Source organism: Scyliorhinus torazame, chromosome 2 (genome assembly GCF_047496885.1).
Source record: "Scyliorhinus torazame isolate Kashiwa2021f chromosome 2, sScyTor2.1, whole genome shotgun sequence".
NCBI classification, from domain to species: Eukaryota; Metazoa; Chordata; class Chondrichthyes; order Carcharhiniformes; family Scyliorhinidae; genus Scyliorhinus; species Scyliorhinus torazame.
This window is the reverse complement of record NC_092708.1, coordinates 170,706,430-170,727,816: the sequence shown is the minus strand read 5'-3', so window position 1 is coordinate 170,727,816 and position 21,387 is coordinate 170,706,430. Positions and strand designations below refer to the sequence as shown.

At 48.1% G+C, this 21,387-nt stretch overlaps 1 protein-coding gene across 1 annotated transcript; it reads left to right on the top strand.

Annotated features, from left to right (window-relative positions):
* The first annotated feature begins 4,021 nt into the window (after positions 1 to 4,021).
* LOC140406981 (gamma-crystallin S-1-like) lies at positions 4,022 to 18,859 on the top strand. The gene is made up of 3 exons (XM_072494796.1): positions 4,022 to 4,400; positions 15,587 to 15,939; positions 18,510 to 18,859. The coding sequence occupies exons 1-3, from the start codon at positions 4,022 to 4,024 to the stop codon at positions 18,783 to 18,785; spliced, it is 1,008 nt and encodes a 335-aa protein (XP_072350897.1). The 3' UTR covers positions 18,786 to 18,859.
* Positions 18,860 to 21,387: the final 2,528 nt, after the last annotated feature.

Genomic DNA, 21,387 nt, shown 5'->3' with positions numbered 1-21,387 from the left:
GCAGAGAAGGAACAAGCAGCTCAGAGTCAGATTACAGTCAGCTCGGCCATGGGAAAGGGACAGGGCAAAGCAGCCGAGCTAAAACAGCTAATACATCCAAGGAAGACTAGAATTTAAAGAGTAGCAGAGTCAGCTCAGAGACAGCTCAGAGATAGCCAGCAGAGCCAGCTCTCACAGCTCGGTACATGGGAAAGATAGGATAGAGCATCCAAGCTAACCAGCGAATACATCTAAAGAAGATCAGATTTTAAAAAGTAGATTGATTGTCAAGTTGGGCCTGAAGGTCCCTTCAACCAACCAGAAGGATTCGGAAGCAAGATCTTTTTCCTTTCTGCAAAGACAGAAATTGCAGCTTTTAAAAGAAAAAATATAATCATAAAATAACTTAATTTAACCTGAAATAGTGGTTATTCCAATGTCTACTTTACTTACTTAGCAATGCGGGACCCAGGATCGATGCTACTAAGTGGTAAGCAGATGAAACCTTCGGTGAAGGTATGGGTTATACCGGGGGATAACTTGAAAACATAGTTTGACCTGACTAGCACCCACTGATGCCTGCATCGGAGTCAGGGAGTGAGAATCCCTGTTCACCATTTAGAATGTCGGCCCTTTTTGGTATAGGGGGACTTCTAAGAATAGTGATGAGTTTTTAAAAACAGCCGCCTCCCTGGCGCGCTCCTGCCCCAGCTCCCCCAGGGCAACATGTAGAAGTGCGGCTGCCGCCACGGCGGCCAACATCGCTGGGTGATCACCAAACATAACGGCCTGCAGCGGGTGGGGGATGGGGGTGGGGGGGGGGGGGATAGACGACATGTCATAATTGCCCATACACCCCCCCGCAGTCAGGTGCCATGGGCTGCATGGTCGCGACTGTTGCCAGCTGGCACATGGGCAGGTGGACACTTCTCCCCCTCACTGGCACGCACCGTCCCCAAACCCCCCCCTCCTCCCCGGCACGCAGCCCCCCGACCCCCCCCGCCCCTCTCCTACCCGGCACGCACCCTCGCCATCACTCACCCTCCCCAACCCCCCCTTCTCTTCCCCGGCACGTACCCTCCCCAAACCCCCCCCCTTCTCCTCCCCGACACGCACCCTCCCCAACGCCCCCCTCTCCTCCCCAGCACGCACCCTCTCCATCACTCGCCCTCCCCCCACCCCCTTCCTCCCCGGCACGCACCCTCTTCACCCACCCCCTCTCGTCTCTGGCACGCACCCTCCCAAACCCCTCCCCTCCCCCTTCCCCTCCTCTCCCCAGCTTGTTCTTCCCCCCCCCCAGCTCCTCCCTCCCCCCCTCCAAAGTCCTCCCTCCCCGCCCTCCCACAGCTCGTTCCTCCCACCCCCCCCCCCAGGTCCTCCCGCCCCCAGCACGCACACTCCAACGGCTCCTGTGACCCCCCCACCACCTGCGGCCGTGCCGTCACTTCACCAGCGGTGGCCCCACGCTGACCCCCAACCTCCGCGCTGGCCAGCGTCAACCAGCACGACTGGTTGACGGCGTTAAATAGGTGGTTTGATTTATGCCAGCGTGACCTGTGGTCACGTCGGCCCGAGTTCGGCCTATCCGGCCCGGAGAATTGGGGCGGCCCCGGAGCCCGTTGCGTTGCACAGGTCCTCGAAATTCTCCAAGGCGCGCGCCGCGATTCACACCGACGGGATTTCGTGGGGGGCCGGAGAATATCGCGGGGCGGACGGGCAGGATTTACGCCGCCCCCCGACGATTCTCTGACCCGCTGGGGGGGTCAGAGAATCCCGCCCTGTATTCTTCACACCTCCACTCTAGCTCTTTAGCCAATCACCTTAAATCTGTGCTATCTGGTTACACAAACCTCCTGCCACTGGAAACAGTTTATATATATTTCCTCTATCAAGTGGCTTCATGATTTTGAACACCTTTCTTACAATCTCTCCAAGGAGAGCCCACCGCTGCTTTCTAATGTTTCCATTTATGTGGTATTGACCAATAGCAGTTACATTTCGAATTACCAATTACATTTTCCGTATTTGGGTATTTCCCATGGCTGTGTGGGAATCAATAAGACGGCAGCCTCTGGATCACATCAGCCCATAGCAAGGAAAAGGCTTTACGATTGAATCTCTCTCAGAATCAATGATTCCTACAGAGCAGAAGAGGACATTTGGCTCATTTTGTCAGTGCCATCTCCCTGAAAGAGTTGTTGAAATTAGTCCCACAGATTTTTCACACAACCCTAATAATTAATATCCATCAAATACATGTTCAATTGTCTTTTAAATTTCAATTGGAATCTACTCACACTTTATCATGTGGATCGAAATGGCCCTCCCTCTGTAGAAAACTCAGTTCTGAACGAAGAGGAACAAAGAAAGATCAGAGTGGAGGTGAATAAACACATTAGAGAAGCGAAAAAGGATTAAAAGAAAAGTCTGAAGACCAACATTGTGATGTTCCCTGTTCTCTTGATAAGGATGGCTTTGATGTGTAGTGTTTAACAAAGAACATCAAGCTATGGTGATTACAAAGCTAATTTATTAACATTAGTTATAACAAGATTCGAATGTCTTCCTAAGTACAAAGGTTAGTAAAATAACCTATGCTATAACTCTATCTACAGAACTCCAGAATATACAACTACTCACTAAATGCCCTCAGGGATGGGCAATAAATGCTGGCACAGCCAGTGATGCCCACATCCCATGATGAATGGAAAAAAAGATTGAAATCACAACATTTTCCTTTGACAAGATCAACATTGCAACCGGTCAGTCCTCTAAGGATAGGAGCATCTGCAAAGTGAATAAGCTAGATGTAGGATCTCTCATTTTCTAATAAGAGACGGGGTCTGGTGGTAGTTTGAGATTGAGTTTATTGCAAAAATGTGGTTACACTTTCAAACACAAACAAAAGTACCAAAAAGCCCTGTGGGGCAAAAGAAAGAGAATAATGAAAAGATAACAAAGGGGGAGAGAGAGTACCAGGTGCACCAAGAGCCTTTTACCTGCACTTTCTGGTACCGCCCCCCCCACTCTGCTCCTTGGCTTTGAATTGTGACCTCTGGTGTTCCATACCATCACTCACACTGGTATCTAACTTACTGGCTGTGCACATTTGCAGTCTGGATCCTGAAAGGCTGGTGTAACATTTCACTTTTATCACTGCCAAACTGCAAATGTATAATCTGACCTTGACTCAGAACAATGCGAGCTTGTATTTCATCTACAAACCAACTAATTCTTTATTTGACTTTCCCACAGTTACAATATTTTCAAAACTTGGTTTTAATATTTCCCCACACTAGATGATGGTCAGTGCAACCAAAGCATGCAGTTTCCAAAAGCACTCTACTGTGATAATGTCAACACCCTCACAGAGAAGGGTGAGTCCTTCCCCAGACCTTCACCACCCTGAATTTGTAACAACGCAAAACTGAAGGTACAGAAGACACCAGAGCAAAGTGTAATATCTTGCCCAAGTGAGTGCTACGGAAGCTCGTCTCAAGCTAGGCACCAATATTCAGGTGGATCTCATGGCCTATGGCAACCAAACCATCCGTACTGAAAGTGTGGGCCACACTCTATTGCTCACAGGGCAGCATCAAGTTTCATTTAATAGACCAGAACATGAGGCCGCAGTTTGTTTATGGGACAGCATCACACTGCAGCTTCCCACTTTTTCCAGAGGTACATGCGTTGCAACACCAGGCCCTTGCAGTGATACTCTACAAACACCTATTGAATTGCAATGCCATTGGTAAGCTACCAGCAATAAACTACATGAGACAAGATGACTTGCTACCACCACCAGTTTGTGCTCTATACGAGTACCAATAGTCATGAAGCAGAACATAGTCAATGAGCTGCATTGGATGGCCACATTGGTTGTCATAACTTCCATGGTGCGGTGACAGAATGGGTCTGAGCAATAGTGGCTACAGTAAAGAAAGATGGTAAAGTCAGGATATTCATTGAACCAGTTCACTTAAACAAGGTGCTGCTCAGACCTCATCAGCTTGTGAACACTGTGGAACAGGTAATAGCAGACATGCCGAACGCCAAATTCTTCCACATACAGGTTCTGGAAATCCTGTTCAATGAAGAAATGTTGAAACTTGCAGCGTTTGCCAATTCGTGGTCATTGAATTTAGAAACTGTGCACACACGGGACTATGAACATATCATGAGTTTCCCTCTATGCCCACATTCCAAGGGCCTGGTGAAACAGGCAGTACACTCAGTTAAGCATCTTCCAGAGAAATGTGCCCGGGATGACACAGATTACTATCTGCATTCTTCAGCCTGTGGAACATTCCAACACAGGGCCTGCCCTCGGCAGCTCAGCGACTATTCTCCAGGTGCACCAGGACCACAATTCCTGTTGCCAATGCTCTTCTGGCAGCCCAAGCTCAAAACTAATGTGAGTGGTGAATGCCGATTAAGAGGGAAACTATGATCATCAGGCACACAGGGTCGGCCCTCTAACGCCTGGTCAAATGGTCAGGAACTAGGCCACAGGCGGCTGTGACAAGATATAGGTGGTGCACAGCCATGCCTCACAGCTGAACAGTTACGTGGTAAGCTCAGACAGAACCTATGATGTGTGAAACTGATGTCACCTAACACCGCACCAGCAGGAGTCACAGTGTCGTGTTGGGTGTTCCGATACACAAATGATCCAACACGGCTGTAGATGGTACAACTCTGTTTTATTGTCTAATCAACGGTAACAACTAACTACTGGCTTGGGTACGTGCTTCACCAGCTAACCTGTGGGCCCAGCCCCATCACTATCTTAGTGAGGCACTCAGCACATGGTCTATGTCTGAGTGGCACGCTGTGAGCTCTGTGCTCTGAGTTATCTCCTGGTAGAATGTGCGGGAACTGTGGTGTTCCCTGTTGTATAGTGCGTGTGCTCTCACTGGTGATTGGCTGCGATGTTATGTGTGTGCTGGTTGGTCCAACTGCCTGTCCATCAGTGTGTGTGTGATTGCACCATGATATGCTGATCTGGATATCATGACATCCCCCCTTTCACAAGGATATGTGCCTGCATGATAATAAATAGAAATGTGTACTGAGTGCATCTGAGTATGTGTGTGCAATATTTACAACATGTACATGAGGCTAAACTTTATACAGAGGAAGGTGTCAGGTGCAACAGAACAACGACGTTGTACCAATAACAGAACAAATGCAATCAACAAACGACGAGAGAAACTTCTGGAACAATGAACGACAAGAAAAGAAACTTGTTAACAATACTGCAAAACAATTCAGTGAGTTCAATGTGCTAACAGGCTCATAAGTCAAGTCTTTCAGGTGGGCGACGAATTCGGGTTGACTGCCTCAAGGGTGGGTCAGGTTCCACCGGCTGAGGAATCGGCCTGGCCACGGGCGAGAGAGGAAGAGGCAGAGTGGCAGGAAGCTCAACAAAGTCGACATCAGGGACAACAGGAGTGCGTGGCACCGGTGCATGATCTCCTAGCGAGCGCGGAACCAGACGAAGGTTCCGCCGATTACGGCGGCAAATAGAGCCATCAGGCATACGAACCAGGAATGAGCGGGGAGCCACGTGGTAGAGAACATCGGCGTTTGCCGACCAGCCACCCTCCGGTAGGTGTATGCGGACGTTGTCTCCAGGCGCCAGTGCAGGAAGATCAGTCGCCCGAGCGTCATGTGCCACCTTCTGCTGAGCACGCTGTTGTTGCATCCTTCGCAATACTGGAGCATGGTCGAGGTCAGGAACATGAATGGACGGCACAGTGGTCCTGTGGGTGCGGCCCATCAACAGCTGGGCTGACGAGAGGCCCATGGACAGTGGGGCCGAGCGATAGGCAAACAGGACTAAACAGAAGTCAGATCCGGCATCAGCAGCCTTGCAGAGGAGCCGCTTCACAATGTGGACGCCCTTTTCCGCCTTGCCATTCGGCTGAGGATGCAAGGGGCTGGACGTCACGTGTGTGAAGTTGTATGAAGTGGCAAAGGAAGACCATTCTTGACTCGCAAAGCAAGGCCCGTTGTCAGACATGACGGTGAGTGGAATTCCATGGCGAGCAAAGGTTTCTTTGCATGCCCGGATGACAGCTGATGACGTTGTGTCGTGCAGGCGTATGACCTCCGGATAACTTGAGAAATAGTCAATAAGAATAATGTAGTCCCTGCCGAGCGCATGAAAGAAGTCCACGCCCACCTTCGACCAGGGGGACGTGACCAACTCATGGGGCTGAAGGGTCTCAGGGGGTTGCGCCGGCTGAAACCTCTGGCAGGTGGGGCAGTTGAGCACCATGTTGGCGATGTCGCCGCTGATGCCCGGCCAGTACACAGCCTCTGGGGCCCTCCCCCTGCACTTTTCAACTCCGCGATGGCCTTCGTGCAGTTGTTCGAGGACAAGCCGGTGCATGCTGTATGGGATCACGATCCGGTCCAATTTCACGAGGACACCATCAATGACGGCCAAGTCGTCCCGAACGTTGTAAAATTGTGGCCACTGCCCCTTGAGCCACCCTTCCATCATGTGGCACATCACGTGTTGTAGAAGGGGGTCAGCCACAGTCTCACGGCGAATGTGGGCCAGACGTGCATCAGTGGCCGGCAGATTGGCCGATATGAAGGCTACCTGTGCCTCGACCTGGCAAACGAACCCCTCCGAGTCGGGCGGTGTGTTGACCGCCCTGGACAGAGCATCTGCGATGATGAGGTCCTTTCCCGGGGTGTAAACAAGTTGGAAGTCGTACCTCCGGAACTTGAGCAGAATGCGCTGGAGGTGAGGGGTCATGTCGTTGAGGTCCTTCTGAATGATGCCGATCAGGGTGCGATGGTCGGTCTCCACAGTGAACTGCGGAAGACCATATACATAGTCGTGGAACTTGTCGATGCCAGTCAACAGGCCTAGGCACTCCTTCTCAATCTGCGCATAGCGCTGTTCTGTAGGGGTCATGGCCCGCGATGCATAGGCGACCGGAGCCCATGATGAGGTGCCGTCCCGTTGCAGGAGTACTGCCCCAATGCCAGACTGGCTGGCGTCAGTTGAGATCTTTGTTTCCCCAGTGGTGTCGAAAAACGCCAGTACCGGGGCGGTGGTGAGCTTGACCTTGAGCTCCTCCCATTCACTCTGGTGTGCGGGCAGCCACTGGAATTCCGTTGTCTTTTTGACCAGATGGCGAAGAGCAGTCGTGTGCGAAGCAAGGTTAGGAATTAACTTCCCCAGGAAGTTGACCATCCCGAGAAAGCGCAGCACTGCCTTCTTGTCTGACGGCTGCTGCATAGCTGCGATGGCTGCCACTTTGTCGGCATCCGGCCGCACACCCGATCGGGAGATGTGGTCCCCCAAAAACTTTAGCTCAGTCTGGCCAAAAGAGTATTTGGCTCGGTTAAGGTGCAGGTCCTGATCCCGTATCCGTGCAAAGACACGCTGGATATGACTGATGTGCTCCTGCGGTGTGGTGGACCAGATGATAATGTCGTCTACGTAGACGCACACCCCTTCAATGCCCCTCCATGATCTGTTCCATGATGCGATGGAACACTTCGGAGGCCGAAATGATGCCGAATGGCATCCTATTGTAGCAGTATCTGCCAAATGGAGTGTTGAAAGTGCACAGCTTCATGCTGGACTGATCCAGTTGAATATGCCAAAAGCCCTTTGAGGCATCAAGCCTGGTGAATATTTTTGCCCGAGCCATCTCGCTCGTGATTTCTTCTCGTTTGGGTATGGGGTAGTGTTCCCTCATAATGTTGTTATTTAAATCTTTTGGGTCGATACAGATCCGTAGCTCGCCGGAGGGCTTCTTGAAGCACACCATGGAGCTGACCCATGGCGTTGGCTCCGTGACCTGGGAAAGCACTCCTTGGTCCTGCAGGTCCTGCAGCTGCTGCTTGAGGCGGTCCTTGAGTGGCGCTGTGACCCTACGAGGTGCGTGAATGACCGGGGTGGCATTCCGTTTGAGCCGTATTTTGTACGAGTAGGGCAGTGTGCCCATGCCCTTGAAAACCTCCTGGTTGTGCGTGAGGAGTGAGTGGAGCTGCGCCCTAAAGTCTGCATCCGGGAAGTCGGATGTGCCTTCTGGAGACAAAGTGTGTACCCGCTGAACGAGGTGGACGATCTTGCACGCCTGTGCGCCTAACAGAGAGTCCTTCGAGGATCCTACGATTTCAAAAGACAATGTGGCTTTGTGTGAGTTGTGTGTAACTTCGAGCTGGCAGGACCCCGTGGCCGGGATGACGTTTCCATTGTAGTCAACCAGCTGACAGTGGGATGGCAGAATCGGTGGTTTCGCCTTCAGGGTCTGGAAGGCTGACCATGCGAGGAGATTGGCGGAGGCTCCAGTGTCCAGGCGAAATGTGATCTGGGATCGGTTGACCATTAGGGTGGCACACCACTCATCGCCCAGATCAATGCTGTGCACTGGCAGCGGCTGGTGGTTCCGACTTGGGGACATCCGGTTCTTGTGGATTACCGCAACAATGGTCTGCATACTATCAGGATATGACTCAGTGTAGGGGGGCTGAATCGCCCGCACGTCCCTGCGAGGCTGACGGAATTGTTGGGAGTTGGCAGGTTGAGCTGCTCGACAGCAGGCAGCATAGTGGCCCATCCTGCCACATTGTAGGCATTGTCGCGCTTTGGCCAGACATTGCCGCTTTAAGTGGGCGGAGTCACAGTTTTCACATGTTGTGATGTCATGGCGTTTGTTGCGCCATCGCGTATGCGCGGTGCGGTCCTGCGTAGAGTGTGCCTGTGCATCACGTTCCTCTGCGTCAACGTCCTCTCTTTTGGCACGTACAAGCGCGGGAGGCCTCGGAAAGCACGCAAAATGGCCGCCCTCGTCCAGTCGCTGGTTTGCGTCCACTACTGGTATCATGTCGTGTTGGGTGTTCTGATGCACAAATGATCCAAACGGCTGTAGATGGTACAACTCTGTTTTATTGTCTTAACAACGGTAACAACTAACTACTGGCTTGGGTACGTGCTTCACCAGCTAACCTGTGGACCCAGCCCTATCACTATCTTAGTGAGGCACTCAGCATATGGTCTATGTCTGAGTGGCACGCTGTGAGCTCTGTGCTCTGAGCTATCTCCTGGTAGAATGAGCGGGAACTGTGGTGTTCCCTGTTGTATAGTGCGTGTGCTCTCACTGGTGATTGGCTGCGATGTTATGTGTGTACTGGTTGGTCCAACTGCCTGTCCATCAGAGTGTGTGTGATTGCACCATGATATGCTGATCTGGATATCATGACACACAGTACCCCAGCTATTCAGCCGACAACACAGGCCCCTTATATCATTTGAAATGGATGCCCCTCCAGAGGCCTAAGCATCAAGCCCTGCACACACTAGGTGCACTAATGGAGTGCCCAAGGTCACACACGATGAGTACACCAGCTCAAGAACATCTAGAGCACAGCCAACTGGCACAATCACACACTCAAGACGTATGACCAAATAAACGGAAGTTTCCAGTACTACATAACAAACTAATCCACAAACTGGCCTTCGTCTTTCCTTACCCAGCAAAGTGGGAGGGTGGGGTGCGTTTGTGGAAAGGATAAATGATGGGCCAGCACCAGCTGCTGCAGCTGAATTTGTATTTCACCCAATGTGAATAGTCATGTATTGTTAACCTGTTCAATCTGCATGTTATAAAATGGTTTGCACACAATTACTAATCATTCACACAGTTACATCTCAGTATCACCAGTTGTCTCAACTTAAACAGGGAATATGTAGATTGGCTGGTCACGTGATGATGCTGTTACATAAGAGGTTACGTGATGGGTGCCCCCAGCAGTGTGGACAAAGTTGCTGAAACAAATGAATTAACTGCTATTTATTATAAGGCCTTAGTCGCCGGTCTTTGGGAACTCAGCACTTCTACTCCATCCATACACATATAGATAGTAAAAGGTGGTCAAAAGAGGAACAGGGCTGTTTAAGGACATAAAAGGGAAATTACACATGGAGTACCAGTCTGGGGACAACACTGATTTCCTGTCACAGCTGTCCCCAACGCCCTCCACCATCCCAGAGACACTCACCTCGGTTGGACAATTTAGTGAAGAGGCGCCTGGGGCACTATCTGGTGCACACCACACACATGTCGCGGTACAGCAGGTGGTGGAAGGAACTCCCGAGGTGGTGGATGGCTGGATAGCAGCCTGACCCCAGGGACTAATTGGCGTGTGGATGGGTTTTGGACTTCCTGAAAGAGCTGTCTCATCAATAGTGGAGATGGAGTCGCAGAGAGAGGGACTGCGATGAGGGGTTATTGGCATCACCCAGCGCCTGCGGGTGGCGTTGGAGGCTGCTTGCAGGAGCAGTCAGGAGGTGGTGCCGATCATGTTTGCCACCCAGCCAACACTGCACAGCTGGCGTCCGTGGTGGAGGCCTTGGGGCGAAGGTTTCGGCAATGGGTGCAGAGGTCCAATCCCTGGGACACTCTGTGCAGGTGGTGGCCAAGCCCAGGAGGAGCTGCCCTATCACAGGCAGCCATATACCAGAGCCACCTGGACATTGCAGTGATGCTCCAGAGCTGAGGGCATCAGCAGCGTTGCCCAGGTGCTGGACGATATGGCAAGAGCCAATGGGAGGTGGCACAGTCTCTAGCTGATATGGCACAGACCCAGATGGAGGTGGCACAGTCGCAGCGTGATGAGGCACAATCCCAGAGGGAGTTGGTCGACTGCCTGTGCTCCATGGCCATGAGGAACAAAGTCCCTGGTCGGGGTGGGCATGTGCCTCCAGGACTGGCAGCGCCAAGTGGCGGGGAAGTCTCAGGTGTGTAGAGGGTGCCATCTCCGCTACTCCACTACTGGGCCGATATCTGGGGTTTGAATATCTGTGTGTCTCTCTCTCCAGCTGGCACTGAAACTTCAGAGGCCAGGGGATGTCGCACTGGGACACTTCCACTGAAGAGAGCACTGATTCAAGCCTGCCGTTTATTCCTAACCGACAGCCTGAGACTTATATCACACAGATCTCCAGACCCCTACCAATACCCAGGTGACTCTCTCTCTTGCCGGTGGTGCAACACCCACCCGGTTCCTACTCCACTAGAGTAGCTTTCCCAAGAGAGAGAATAGGACACTGCTGTTTATTTCCTAACCAGCAGTCTGTCCTGAGTGAATCGCTCAAGATGACCCTCGATTCCTGAACCCGGAATTAAGGTGAGGAGTATTTTAACAATGACTTGGTCAGAGATCGCTGGTGAAAGATTGAAGAATTTAAACAACTCCAATTATCATCAAATCAAGGTTTATTGCAAAACCCAGGTCAAAATCATCAACAGAAGAAACACAATAAAATCTTATGCTCTAATACAAACTAAGTCTATTCAAAAGTAATATAGCAGACACAACGAAAATTCTTATGATTACACAGTTTTTAGCAATATCACAAGGCACAAAACAAGTTCCCTTCCCCAAAGCCTCAACCACTATTAAAGTCAAGGGAGTTTCGCAAGCTGCTGCAGGGTACTTACGGTCACAGGCTGCAGAGGTCAAGTCAGGGGTGCAGAGGTCGAGCCAAGAACGAAGAGAGCCCCAATCGAAAACACAGCCCCTTTTATATTGTTTTACCTGGCTTTGTTCTGTGATCGGCCAGCCCCTTTTGCATTGAAAAAGGTAAGATTTAAAGTTCCCGCTGGTCCCGCCCCCTTTGAGCCGGTCAGAGCTGTATGTTTCCGGGTATTCCTCACAGGTCCGCCCCTTCCAGCTAGGCAGACCTGCGCGATTTGAATTTGGCGCTGGCTCCGCCCCCTCCTTCCAGTGAGTTTCTGCCGGTAGCTTCTGTCAAGATTGGAGTACCTCCCCCAGGTCCGCCTCCAACTTGGTTTTTTTCTACCGCTCCGCGATTTGAATTTGGCGCTGGCTCCGCCCCCCCTCCTCCCAGTGAGTTCCTGCCGGTAGCTTCTGTCAAGATTGGAGTACCTCCCCCAGGTCCGCCTCCAACTTGGTTTTTCTCTACCGCTGATCTTACAGGGGGCTTTTCCAGCGCAATATGCTGAACCCAGACAGTCTGTTTCCTAGGATAACGAGGTTAAGCTCTCTTGTGAAGAATTTCAGTGTCTTCCAGCTGCTCCGGAGATGGCTGTTATTCTCACCTCGCTATGTTGATGGGGTGATAATTGGATTCCGCTCTGGTGGAGGCCAGGTCATTTACATTTGCATGGGGCTATGACCATCCCATTGTCCTGCTTGCATGCAAGCCTCCTGTGTATTCCCGTGCCCCTTTGTCTGTGTTTTGATGTTATCTCGTTGTCTGGCTCCTTCTTCCTTGTAGCTCCTAGGGGGGGTTTGTAAATATTTATGTACTTATGTCCCTACTCAGCTCAGCGGACCAAGCCTGCTGGGAAAACTGGTTCTGTTCTCTTGGCTGAAAAGTCAGTTTACAGTCTCTGAGTTTTTATGCTTGGGCAGTTCCAAAAGGGCCGAATTGCCCGAAAACCTTACAGGTGTTAGCTCCACTCGACCCTTCGTCCATGCAGTAGCCCATGGGCCATCGGGCACACCTAAGGAGAGGGAGGTTATAGGGCCCGTTCCGGCGACTCCTGCAGAGGGAGTGCTGGAACAGCACAGTACCTCGGACCCTTCCCCTCCCCATCCCTGGCGCATCTGGTGGCCAGTGGGCAAAATAGGGTGGCACCACGTTACCTGGGACACCCGAGTAGCAGCCAGGTCCATCCGGGCCCGTCCATCCCTGTAGACAGCTGCCAAAGGAGACCCATGTAGAGCCAATTTAAATAAGAGATAAAATTCTTCAGTGGTTACAGGAGCAGAGTCCTGGTTGTATATGTGCAAAGATCATTGCAGATGATGGGACATTTGGAGGGAGTGGTTAACTAAGTGGGCTTTACTAATAGGGGCATACGATACAAGAGCAAGGCGGTTATGCTGAACTTGGACAAGAAACAAGTCAGACCTCAGTTAGGATATTGTGCATAGTTCTGGGTGCCTCACTGTAGGAAGGAATTGAACACGTTAGAGAGAGTGCAGAAGATGTTTTCGAGAATGGTTCCAGGGACAATAAACGTCAGTTATGGGGATAGATTGGAGAGGTTGGGACTGTTCTCCTTGGAGAGAGGAAGGCTAAGAGGAGATTTGATAGAGATGTTCAAACTCAAAGGGGGTTGGACACAGTAGATAAGGAGAAACTGTTTCCGTTTGTAAAAGGATCAAGAATGACGGGGCTTAGGTTTAAAGTGATTTGCAAAAGAAGCAAATGTGGTGAGAAAGAACTTTCACACAATGAGTGTTTTGGGTCTGGAATGCACTGCCTGAACTTGTGGTGGCAGCAGGTTCAATCAAGGCATTCAAGAGGTCATTAGGTCAGTATTTTAATAGGAACAATGTGCAGGGCTATGGGGGAAAGGCAAGGGAATGGCACTAAGTCATAATGCTCCTTTAGAGAGTCAGCGTAAACATGGTGAGCCAAATGGCCTCTTTCTGCATCATAACAATTCTGTGATCCTGTGACTCTTCAATCTCTTCTTCTTCTTGCTCCTCCTCTTCTCATACCGCTCATCTGTTCACCTCAGACCGAGTGAAATATGAGATTTCCTCACAATGCTGAGGTCACTGCCTGCAGCAGGCCACCATGAATCTTGAGAGCTGCTCTGATGAGCACTGCAGGCTTCTTGAAGAGCAGAGAAGTCAACAGAAACATTGATTCAGTACAGCAGCACAGCAGTCTGCACTATCACATGCTGGGTCTCTGTGTGACTTTCACAGTATATATGTTACACATGTGTCCATAGGTTGCACAGTGGAATCATCAACCACGGCAGCAGCAGAGAGAAGCTGATGCCCAGTAGCCACCCTTTGATTTGCTGTGGTCATTCCAATAGATCTGGCACAGCGGATCGATAGAAAATTAAGACATTGCGACTGTTGCTCGAACACCAGACATTGAACTGCATGATTTTAGAGAATCATAGAATGATTACAGCATCAAGAAAGGCTATTCTGTCCGTCTTTTCCATGCCTACATTCTGCAAGAGCAGCTCACCTAGACCCACTCAACTGTCTCTTTTGCTAAGTTTAATTTTCCAATTCCCTTTGAGAACCTTCAGTACAATTCTGCTTCCACTGCACTTTCAGGCAGCGCATTCCAGACCATAAACAGGCTCTGCTTCAACCAACTTTTCCTCATGCTCTTGTCATTTCTTTTACTAATCGCATTAACTCCGTGTTGTCTCGATCAGTCTGCCAAAGGGAACAGGTTTTCTCTCAACTCTGTCTGGACCCCTCATGACACCAATTAGCAAATCTCTTCTCCAAGGAGGCCATTTGCAGCTTCTACAATTTATACAGAAAGCTGAAGTTCCTCATTCTGGGAGAGATGCTTGAGAATCTTTTCTTCAGCCGCTCTGATGCCTTCACATCCTTCTTAAAGAGTGGTGGCTAGAATTGGTTACAATATTCTGGGAGTGGATGAAGCGGGGTATACAGGATCATCACAGGTTCCTTGTTCTTAAACTCATTGCCCCTATTTATAAATCCTTTTGAACCACTTCCTCAACCTGTTCTGGCACCGTCAATGGCTTGTGTTCTCAGGCCCCTCAGCTGCTTCACCCTCTAATAATTCTACCCTTTATTTTATGTTGTCTCACCATGTTTTGCCAATCAATATGAATCACCTCATACTTCTCTGCATTCCACCTGCGACATGCTCGCCCATTCCACCAGACAGACGAAGGTCAGTTTAACTTTAACATGATGCTTCACACAGTTCACAATATTTCCATGTTTAGTGTCACCAATCCCACATTATATCTTCCTCAAGTGTGACAAATATCAGTTCCCAGGCTGTTTTCTAACACTCAGCCAAACTGCTCATGTTCCTGTCATTTAATAGCAGCAAAATTTGTGAACAAGTTTGTTATGTGATTCTTTCTCAATGAAAGCAATGTAAATTAGAAAATAGAATCAGAGGTGGAGACTGAAATACAAAAATAGTGGAGCCAAACTGCTCATGTTCCTGTCATTTAATAGCAGCAAAATTTGTGAACAAGTTTGTTATGTGATTCTTTCTCAATGAAAGCAATGTAAATTAGAAAATAGAATCAGAGGTGGAGACTGAAATACAAAAATAGTGGGTGGTGTCCCTGCAAACTATCTACAAAAACCTTCCATCTTCATTTATAAACATCATCACGTTATTCTGCACCTCAGCTAAATTTGACTCAAACAGAACAACAAATCCATTTACCGTTGTATTGTCCCTGGAAATAGTCACGTCAATGAGGAAAGCAACTGAAGCAAATGTTGTTTAATTTACAAACCGAACAAGCTGGGTATATTCTGGAAATAAGTTCTTGAAAATGGATTTTGTAACCATTGCTGTTTGTAAACAGTTAGAATGTAGAAAGAACGATGGACCCTCCCTCTTTGTTTTCACACGACAAATAAAATGAAGTGAAAACAAAGTGAAGAGAATCAGTGACATGTCAAGCAACATGTCAAGTGATGTGTTTTGTTCTCTTTTTGCTGATGTTCAGCATCAAATCATATGAATGACAAAGGAGCAGAGTAGAGAGGTCATTCTGTACAGCATATATATACCACACTGTACAACGTGTTGCTATGTTAAAGCAGTTACTCATCTAACTGTGAGCTCAAAATGGCAAAGGCAAGAATCAGTCTGATTTTCTACAGGATGTGAAAGTTCATGATTACTATCGCTGGATTTTCAACATTACTAAGTTTTCTTGTTTCTTTCCACAGATTATCTTTTATGAGGACAGGAACTTCCAGGGCCGGCACTATGAGTGCAGTAATGACTGTGCTGACCTGTCCCCTTACTTCAGCCGCTGTAACTCCATGCGTGTTATGAGTGACTGGTGGGTGATGTATGAGAGACCCAATTACATGGGATACCAGTATGTTCTGAGCAGGGGAGAATATCCTGACTACCAGCGCTGGATGGGATTCAATGACAACATCGGCTCATGTCGGTCCTACCCATATGTAAGTTGGCTATTTACATATCATGGTCAGATTGAGGTTGAGAAAATGTTTATTGAGCAAAGCACGTAAGTTTGGGGAGTTATCCTGTTTTTCAAAAATAACATTTGTATGAACTGTAAAGATATACTGCTGAGTTACTAAAGCTATAAATATACTTTGTTAGAAATTAGAAATCTGCTCCTCAAAATTTGGTCAAGTAATTTTTCAGGCAGCGCCATTAGCCACCTGAAACAGGGTTTTGTCTCCAAGCAAGGTACAAAAATGAGACCAGTTCAGTTTCTACCTTGTATACCTATCTGTTAGAGACTATTCGCATTTGGCAATGATTGGATAATTTATTTACATAGAATTAATAGCACAGAAACAGGTTGTTCTGCTCAGCAAGTCCAATCGGCCAAGTCTATGCCATCGTGTTTATTCTCCACATTAATATTCTCCATCTCTCTATGTTGGACACTGTGAGCGGATCCTTGTTTCTCTTTTCTCCCCCATTACCTCACTTCAACTTAAACGCATCAATAGAATATTTTTCTATTTGTGTTAATAATTCTAGCACCACATTGACTCATTAAGTTGATCAACTCAAATATTCTGCATGCCCCAACTCAAATAATTTATATCATGTACACTACATAGATCTGAAAAGGAGCTTATTGAATTGTGGTTTAGAATACTGTATTAGACTGAGAATTTGTTGGATTGTAGCGATTCATTGAAATTGTTATTGTTGCGTTGTGGACTATATTCTTGTTCCAATTTGTTTAGCTACAATGAGAGGACAGTTCTGTATTGAAATATCACACGGCGGATTTTCCATTTGACAGACTAAGTGCTGATGCCGGGACTGAATCGCAAGAGTACTATGTTGACGAAAAAGGTTCTGGTCCCAGAGCACTTCAGGACATTCTAATGGGCTACCATAGGCTCCAGGTGAAACTAGTGCAAGTTCAGCTAATGCTGGTATGTGGTTCGCCAAGGTCGGGATTGGCACTGGAGAACCTGATAAGCAGGAGCTGCATATAGACACTCCACTCCCCACACACCCTCATCCCAGCCAAAAAGGTGGCACTGGCTGTGCTGGAGTACACCATCCTGTTGAGGAGTCGGCTGGGGCCAGAGGATACCGAGGAGAGAGGCTTGGGGAGGCACCGATACGATCCGTGGCAGTATGTTCACAGTGGGCAGTCAATGGCATGCACAGTCACATAGCTGCCCTGCAGGTTGCAACAATGGTGGTCCATTCCCGTCTACGCCGACCCCACTGCCCACCTCCTGGTCAACCCCCGCTACTGCCATCTGCTGTGGCAGAAGTCCCCAGTCAATGGCACAACTGTCAGCACACTATAGCGACATTGGACACTTTCCGTACTGTCTCTCTCTCCCTCAGAAGTGATTCCCGATTTTAAATACCACAAGTGAATCTCGCTGTCGGTAATTCCTCCTGGTGGAGACGGAGCATAATGCGGGGCCTGTTAATGATATGTCAACTGTACAATTTGCATGGCCATAGCGAACTACATTCATGCCGCTGTCGAGGAACCGGCGCATGGCATTCCGTATGATACCCGACGCTGCCTCGACTTTTGGCCGACATGTAATTTTCCACCCCATCGTGCTTTGTGATTCCAGTGTCACTGGACAGAGAAACCCGTCCCACATGCCTCGATTTCACTGAGTTCTACATAGAGACTTTCATATTACGTTAAAGATACATCAAAGTGAGATCAGGGTCATAATACTTCCCCGAACTGGCGCCGGAATGTGGCGACTAGGGGCTTTTCACAGTAACTTCATTTGAAGCCTACTTGTGACGATAAGCGATTTTCATTCATATGAACCCAACAAAAATGCACTTTGCTGCATTCAAACCCTTCTCATCATTTTAATCCCTATATTTGACATCATTGACTGGTATTGTGTACTCTGATTCCCAAATCACCAACAAGATAATATTAATATGCAGAAAAATACATTTTTACTCATCATAAGAAATGTCCTCATGGGCCTTACATTGGTCTACCCAATATACCCTTTTTAGGATCATAGAATAATAGAAGCATAACTGTATTCGGTGGCACTCGGTGGCAAAGTGGTTAGCAGTGCTGCCTCACAGTGCAAGGGAACCGGGTCCGTTCTGGACTTGGGTGGAATTTGCATATTCTCCCTCTGTCTGCGGAGATTTCTTCCAGTTGCCCCGGATTCCTCCCACAATCCAAAGATGTGCAGGTTAGGTGGATTGACCGTGATAAATAGCTTCTTAGTGTCCAAAGATGTGCAGGATAAGTGGAGTTAAGTTACAGGGATAGGGTTGGAGAGTGGGCCTAGGTAGTGATCTCTTTCACAGGTGTGATCAGACCTAATGGGCCAAATGGCCTCTTTCTGCACTGTAATTATTCTAATTCTAATTGTAAATAATTACACACTGTTTCTCAATGTTAATTCAGTTGTATCAGCTCTATTCTTATTGTTAATTAGGCAATATTTCTTACCCACCAGCTCCATTTTGATCAACTATTTCAAATGTATAATAAATACCATCATCATATAAATTTGCTTTTTTTCTATCACAGTACCGAGGTGGAAACTACAGAATGAAGATTTACGAGAGGCCTGACTTTGGAGGACAGATGATGGAATTCATGGATGACTGTCCATCTGTCTATGATCGTTTCCGTTACCGTGACATCCACTCCTGCCATGTGATGGACGGTTACTGGACCTTCTATGAACATCCCAACTACAGAGGCCGACAGTACTTCATGCGACCCGGTGAATACAAGAGATACAGTGACTGGGGCGGCTTCAACTCAACTATCGGATCTTTCAGACGCATGAGGGATTTCTAGACTGTTCTTGACAAATATGGTTTTGATTTTCTAACTCATCAGTCAGCAGAATAAATATACATAACTTAACTGCATTTTCTCTCAATTGATTTGTGTTTGGATAGTCAGAGAAAATAATACCTGAGACATTAGTGTCAAAGAAATGTCCAGATGAGAAAAGTCAAATTTAGGGCAAATATGGGAAGTTCTTCCCATTATACATCCTTTCTCATTTTCCAGTCCTGCGAACTGAAGTTGAAAATCCACACCATTTCAGTCCATGACAATGATCATTCGATGAACCAATTTGATGATAATGCAAATCTGAATCAAATATTTCTACTTTCCTGTCAATGCCCCATCGACCTGCAAATTTGTCCACTGCCAAGTAAACAAATACTTATCTTTTGAATAGTGCCTTCCACAGCCATCAGATGTCCCAAAGAGCTTCATGTCCAATGAAGTATTTTTGAGTCTTGTAGTTACTGTTGTAATGTAGAAAACACAGTTTCCTAATGTAGGAAATACAGTCCACAGCAAGTTCCCACTAACAGCAATGTGATTGGAAATGACAGGATAGAAAGAAATAGGAACATAGGAGCAGGAGTAGTCCATTCAGCCCCTCGATTCTGCTCCAACATTCAATAAGATCATAGCTGAACTGGGGGAGGTCTCAACGCCACTTTACCATTTGCTCCTCATGACCCTTGAATCTCTTGTCAATCAAAAATCTGTCTTTCTCTGCTTTAAATAAATTCAGTGGCTCCACGGCTTTCATAAGAAGGGAATTCCATAACTAATGACCTTTTGAGGGAAAACGTTTCTCCTCATCTCAGCTATAAACAGTTCAAATCTTTTTCTTAGACAGTTTTTTGTGACATTGATTGAAGGATAAGTATTGAGCAGAGCACGGGGCTAAATTTTCCCGGTCTTCTTCAGAATAATGTTGTGGGATCTGTTATGGTCACCTCAGAGAGACAACAGGACCTTGCTTTAACATCTCAAGTAACAGACTTGTTTAACAATGCAGCACTCCCTCAGTACTGCGCTGAGTATCAGCCTGGATTTTTGGGGTGAAGTGCTGGAGCAGGACTGAAACTCACAACCTCCGACTCAGAGGCAAGACTGTTCCATCTGAGCCAGGATTCTGTTATCTCATTTACTTTTGAAAGTTATAATTGAATCTGTTTCCACCACCCTTTCAGGTACTGTGCTGATTATGATTTTCTGTGGAGAAAGATATTCTCCTCATCTCCCCTCTGGTTCTTTTGCTAATTACCTTAAATCTGTACCGTCTGGTTACACAAACCTCCTGCCACTGGAAATAATGGCCATCTCCGTTTCAAAAATTCAGTTGAGAACCACAATGAATCCAGAAAGTAATTTGCTTTTATCTGAATACAAAAGGTATTGCGGACAAATGGAAGATATTTGAAAAAGAGTCACGTACATATTGTGTTATCGGATTAACGGAGAAATCAAGAAAGGCACAAGTTTACACCTTCCTAAATCTAGTGGGCCCTGAGGCTATTGAGAAGTTTGAATCACTTGTCTTTTAAATTGAGGAGGAGGAAGACCCTAAAATAAGTTTTTACAAGTTTGAAGACATCTGATTACCAGTGAAGAGCACAATACCCGACAGACACGCGCTTTACTCTACATACTAAAACTCTTGGGCGTGATCTAATGGAAAAGGGTCATCTCAGGCGGGTTTGGCTGGAAGTTTCTCTGGCTCTGTCGGCAAGTTCCCCACCACTATCTGACCACACTCAGGGTGTGTTCTACTGGCTGCATTACGCCTGAACGGTGGCGCGGCGCGACAGGTAGTTGCCGGGAGAACCCTCTTAGATATCATAGAATTCACAGTGCAGAAAAAGGCCATTCGGCCCATCGAGTCTGCACTGGCCCTTGGAAAGAGCATCCCACCAAAGCGGATGCCTCTAACCCATCCCTGTAACCCAGAAACCCCACCTAACCTGGACACTAAGGGCAATTTATCATGGCCAATCCACCTAACGTGCACATCTTTGGACTGTGGGAGGAAACCGGAGCACCCGGAGGAAACCGACACTGAGAACGTGCAGACTCCGCTCAGACAATGACCCAAGCCGGGAATTGAACCTGGGACCCTGGAGCTGTGAAGCAACTGTGCTAACTGCTGGGCTACCGTGCTGCCCTTTTCTGGGATATACGCGGCTCACCACACCTCTGGATATCTAACGCGATCTTGCGAGATATTGTGATCTGAATATTGCCCATTGTGGGCGGGATCAGTATCTGGCAAAGCTGCATATTAGTGCAAGACAGCACGGGTGTGATCTAACTGAATGGGAACAGAATCCCACATCACTCAGAGCGCCAAGAAACACCACTATCGAACGGCCATTCAGATAGATTGGGGGCCTCAGTGGGGGACGCACAGCCGAGGCAGGACCCAGTCCCATTTTCTGCAATCACTGGAACTCCTCTGTGCACGGAGAGATTGGGACACCATTTTTAAATGGCGCCTCTATCTCTCGACCACACCTGGCGTGATCCCCGAATGCCCAACTCACCGGTAAGGATGACCTCGGCTGTCCCCTGCACCTGCACAGGGCATCCCCGGCCTGATTCACGGCGCACA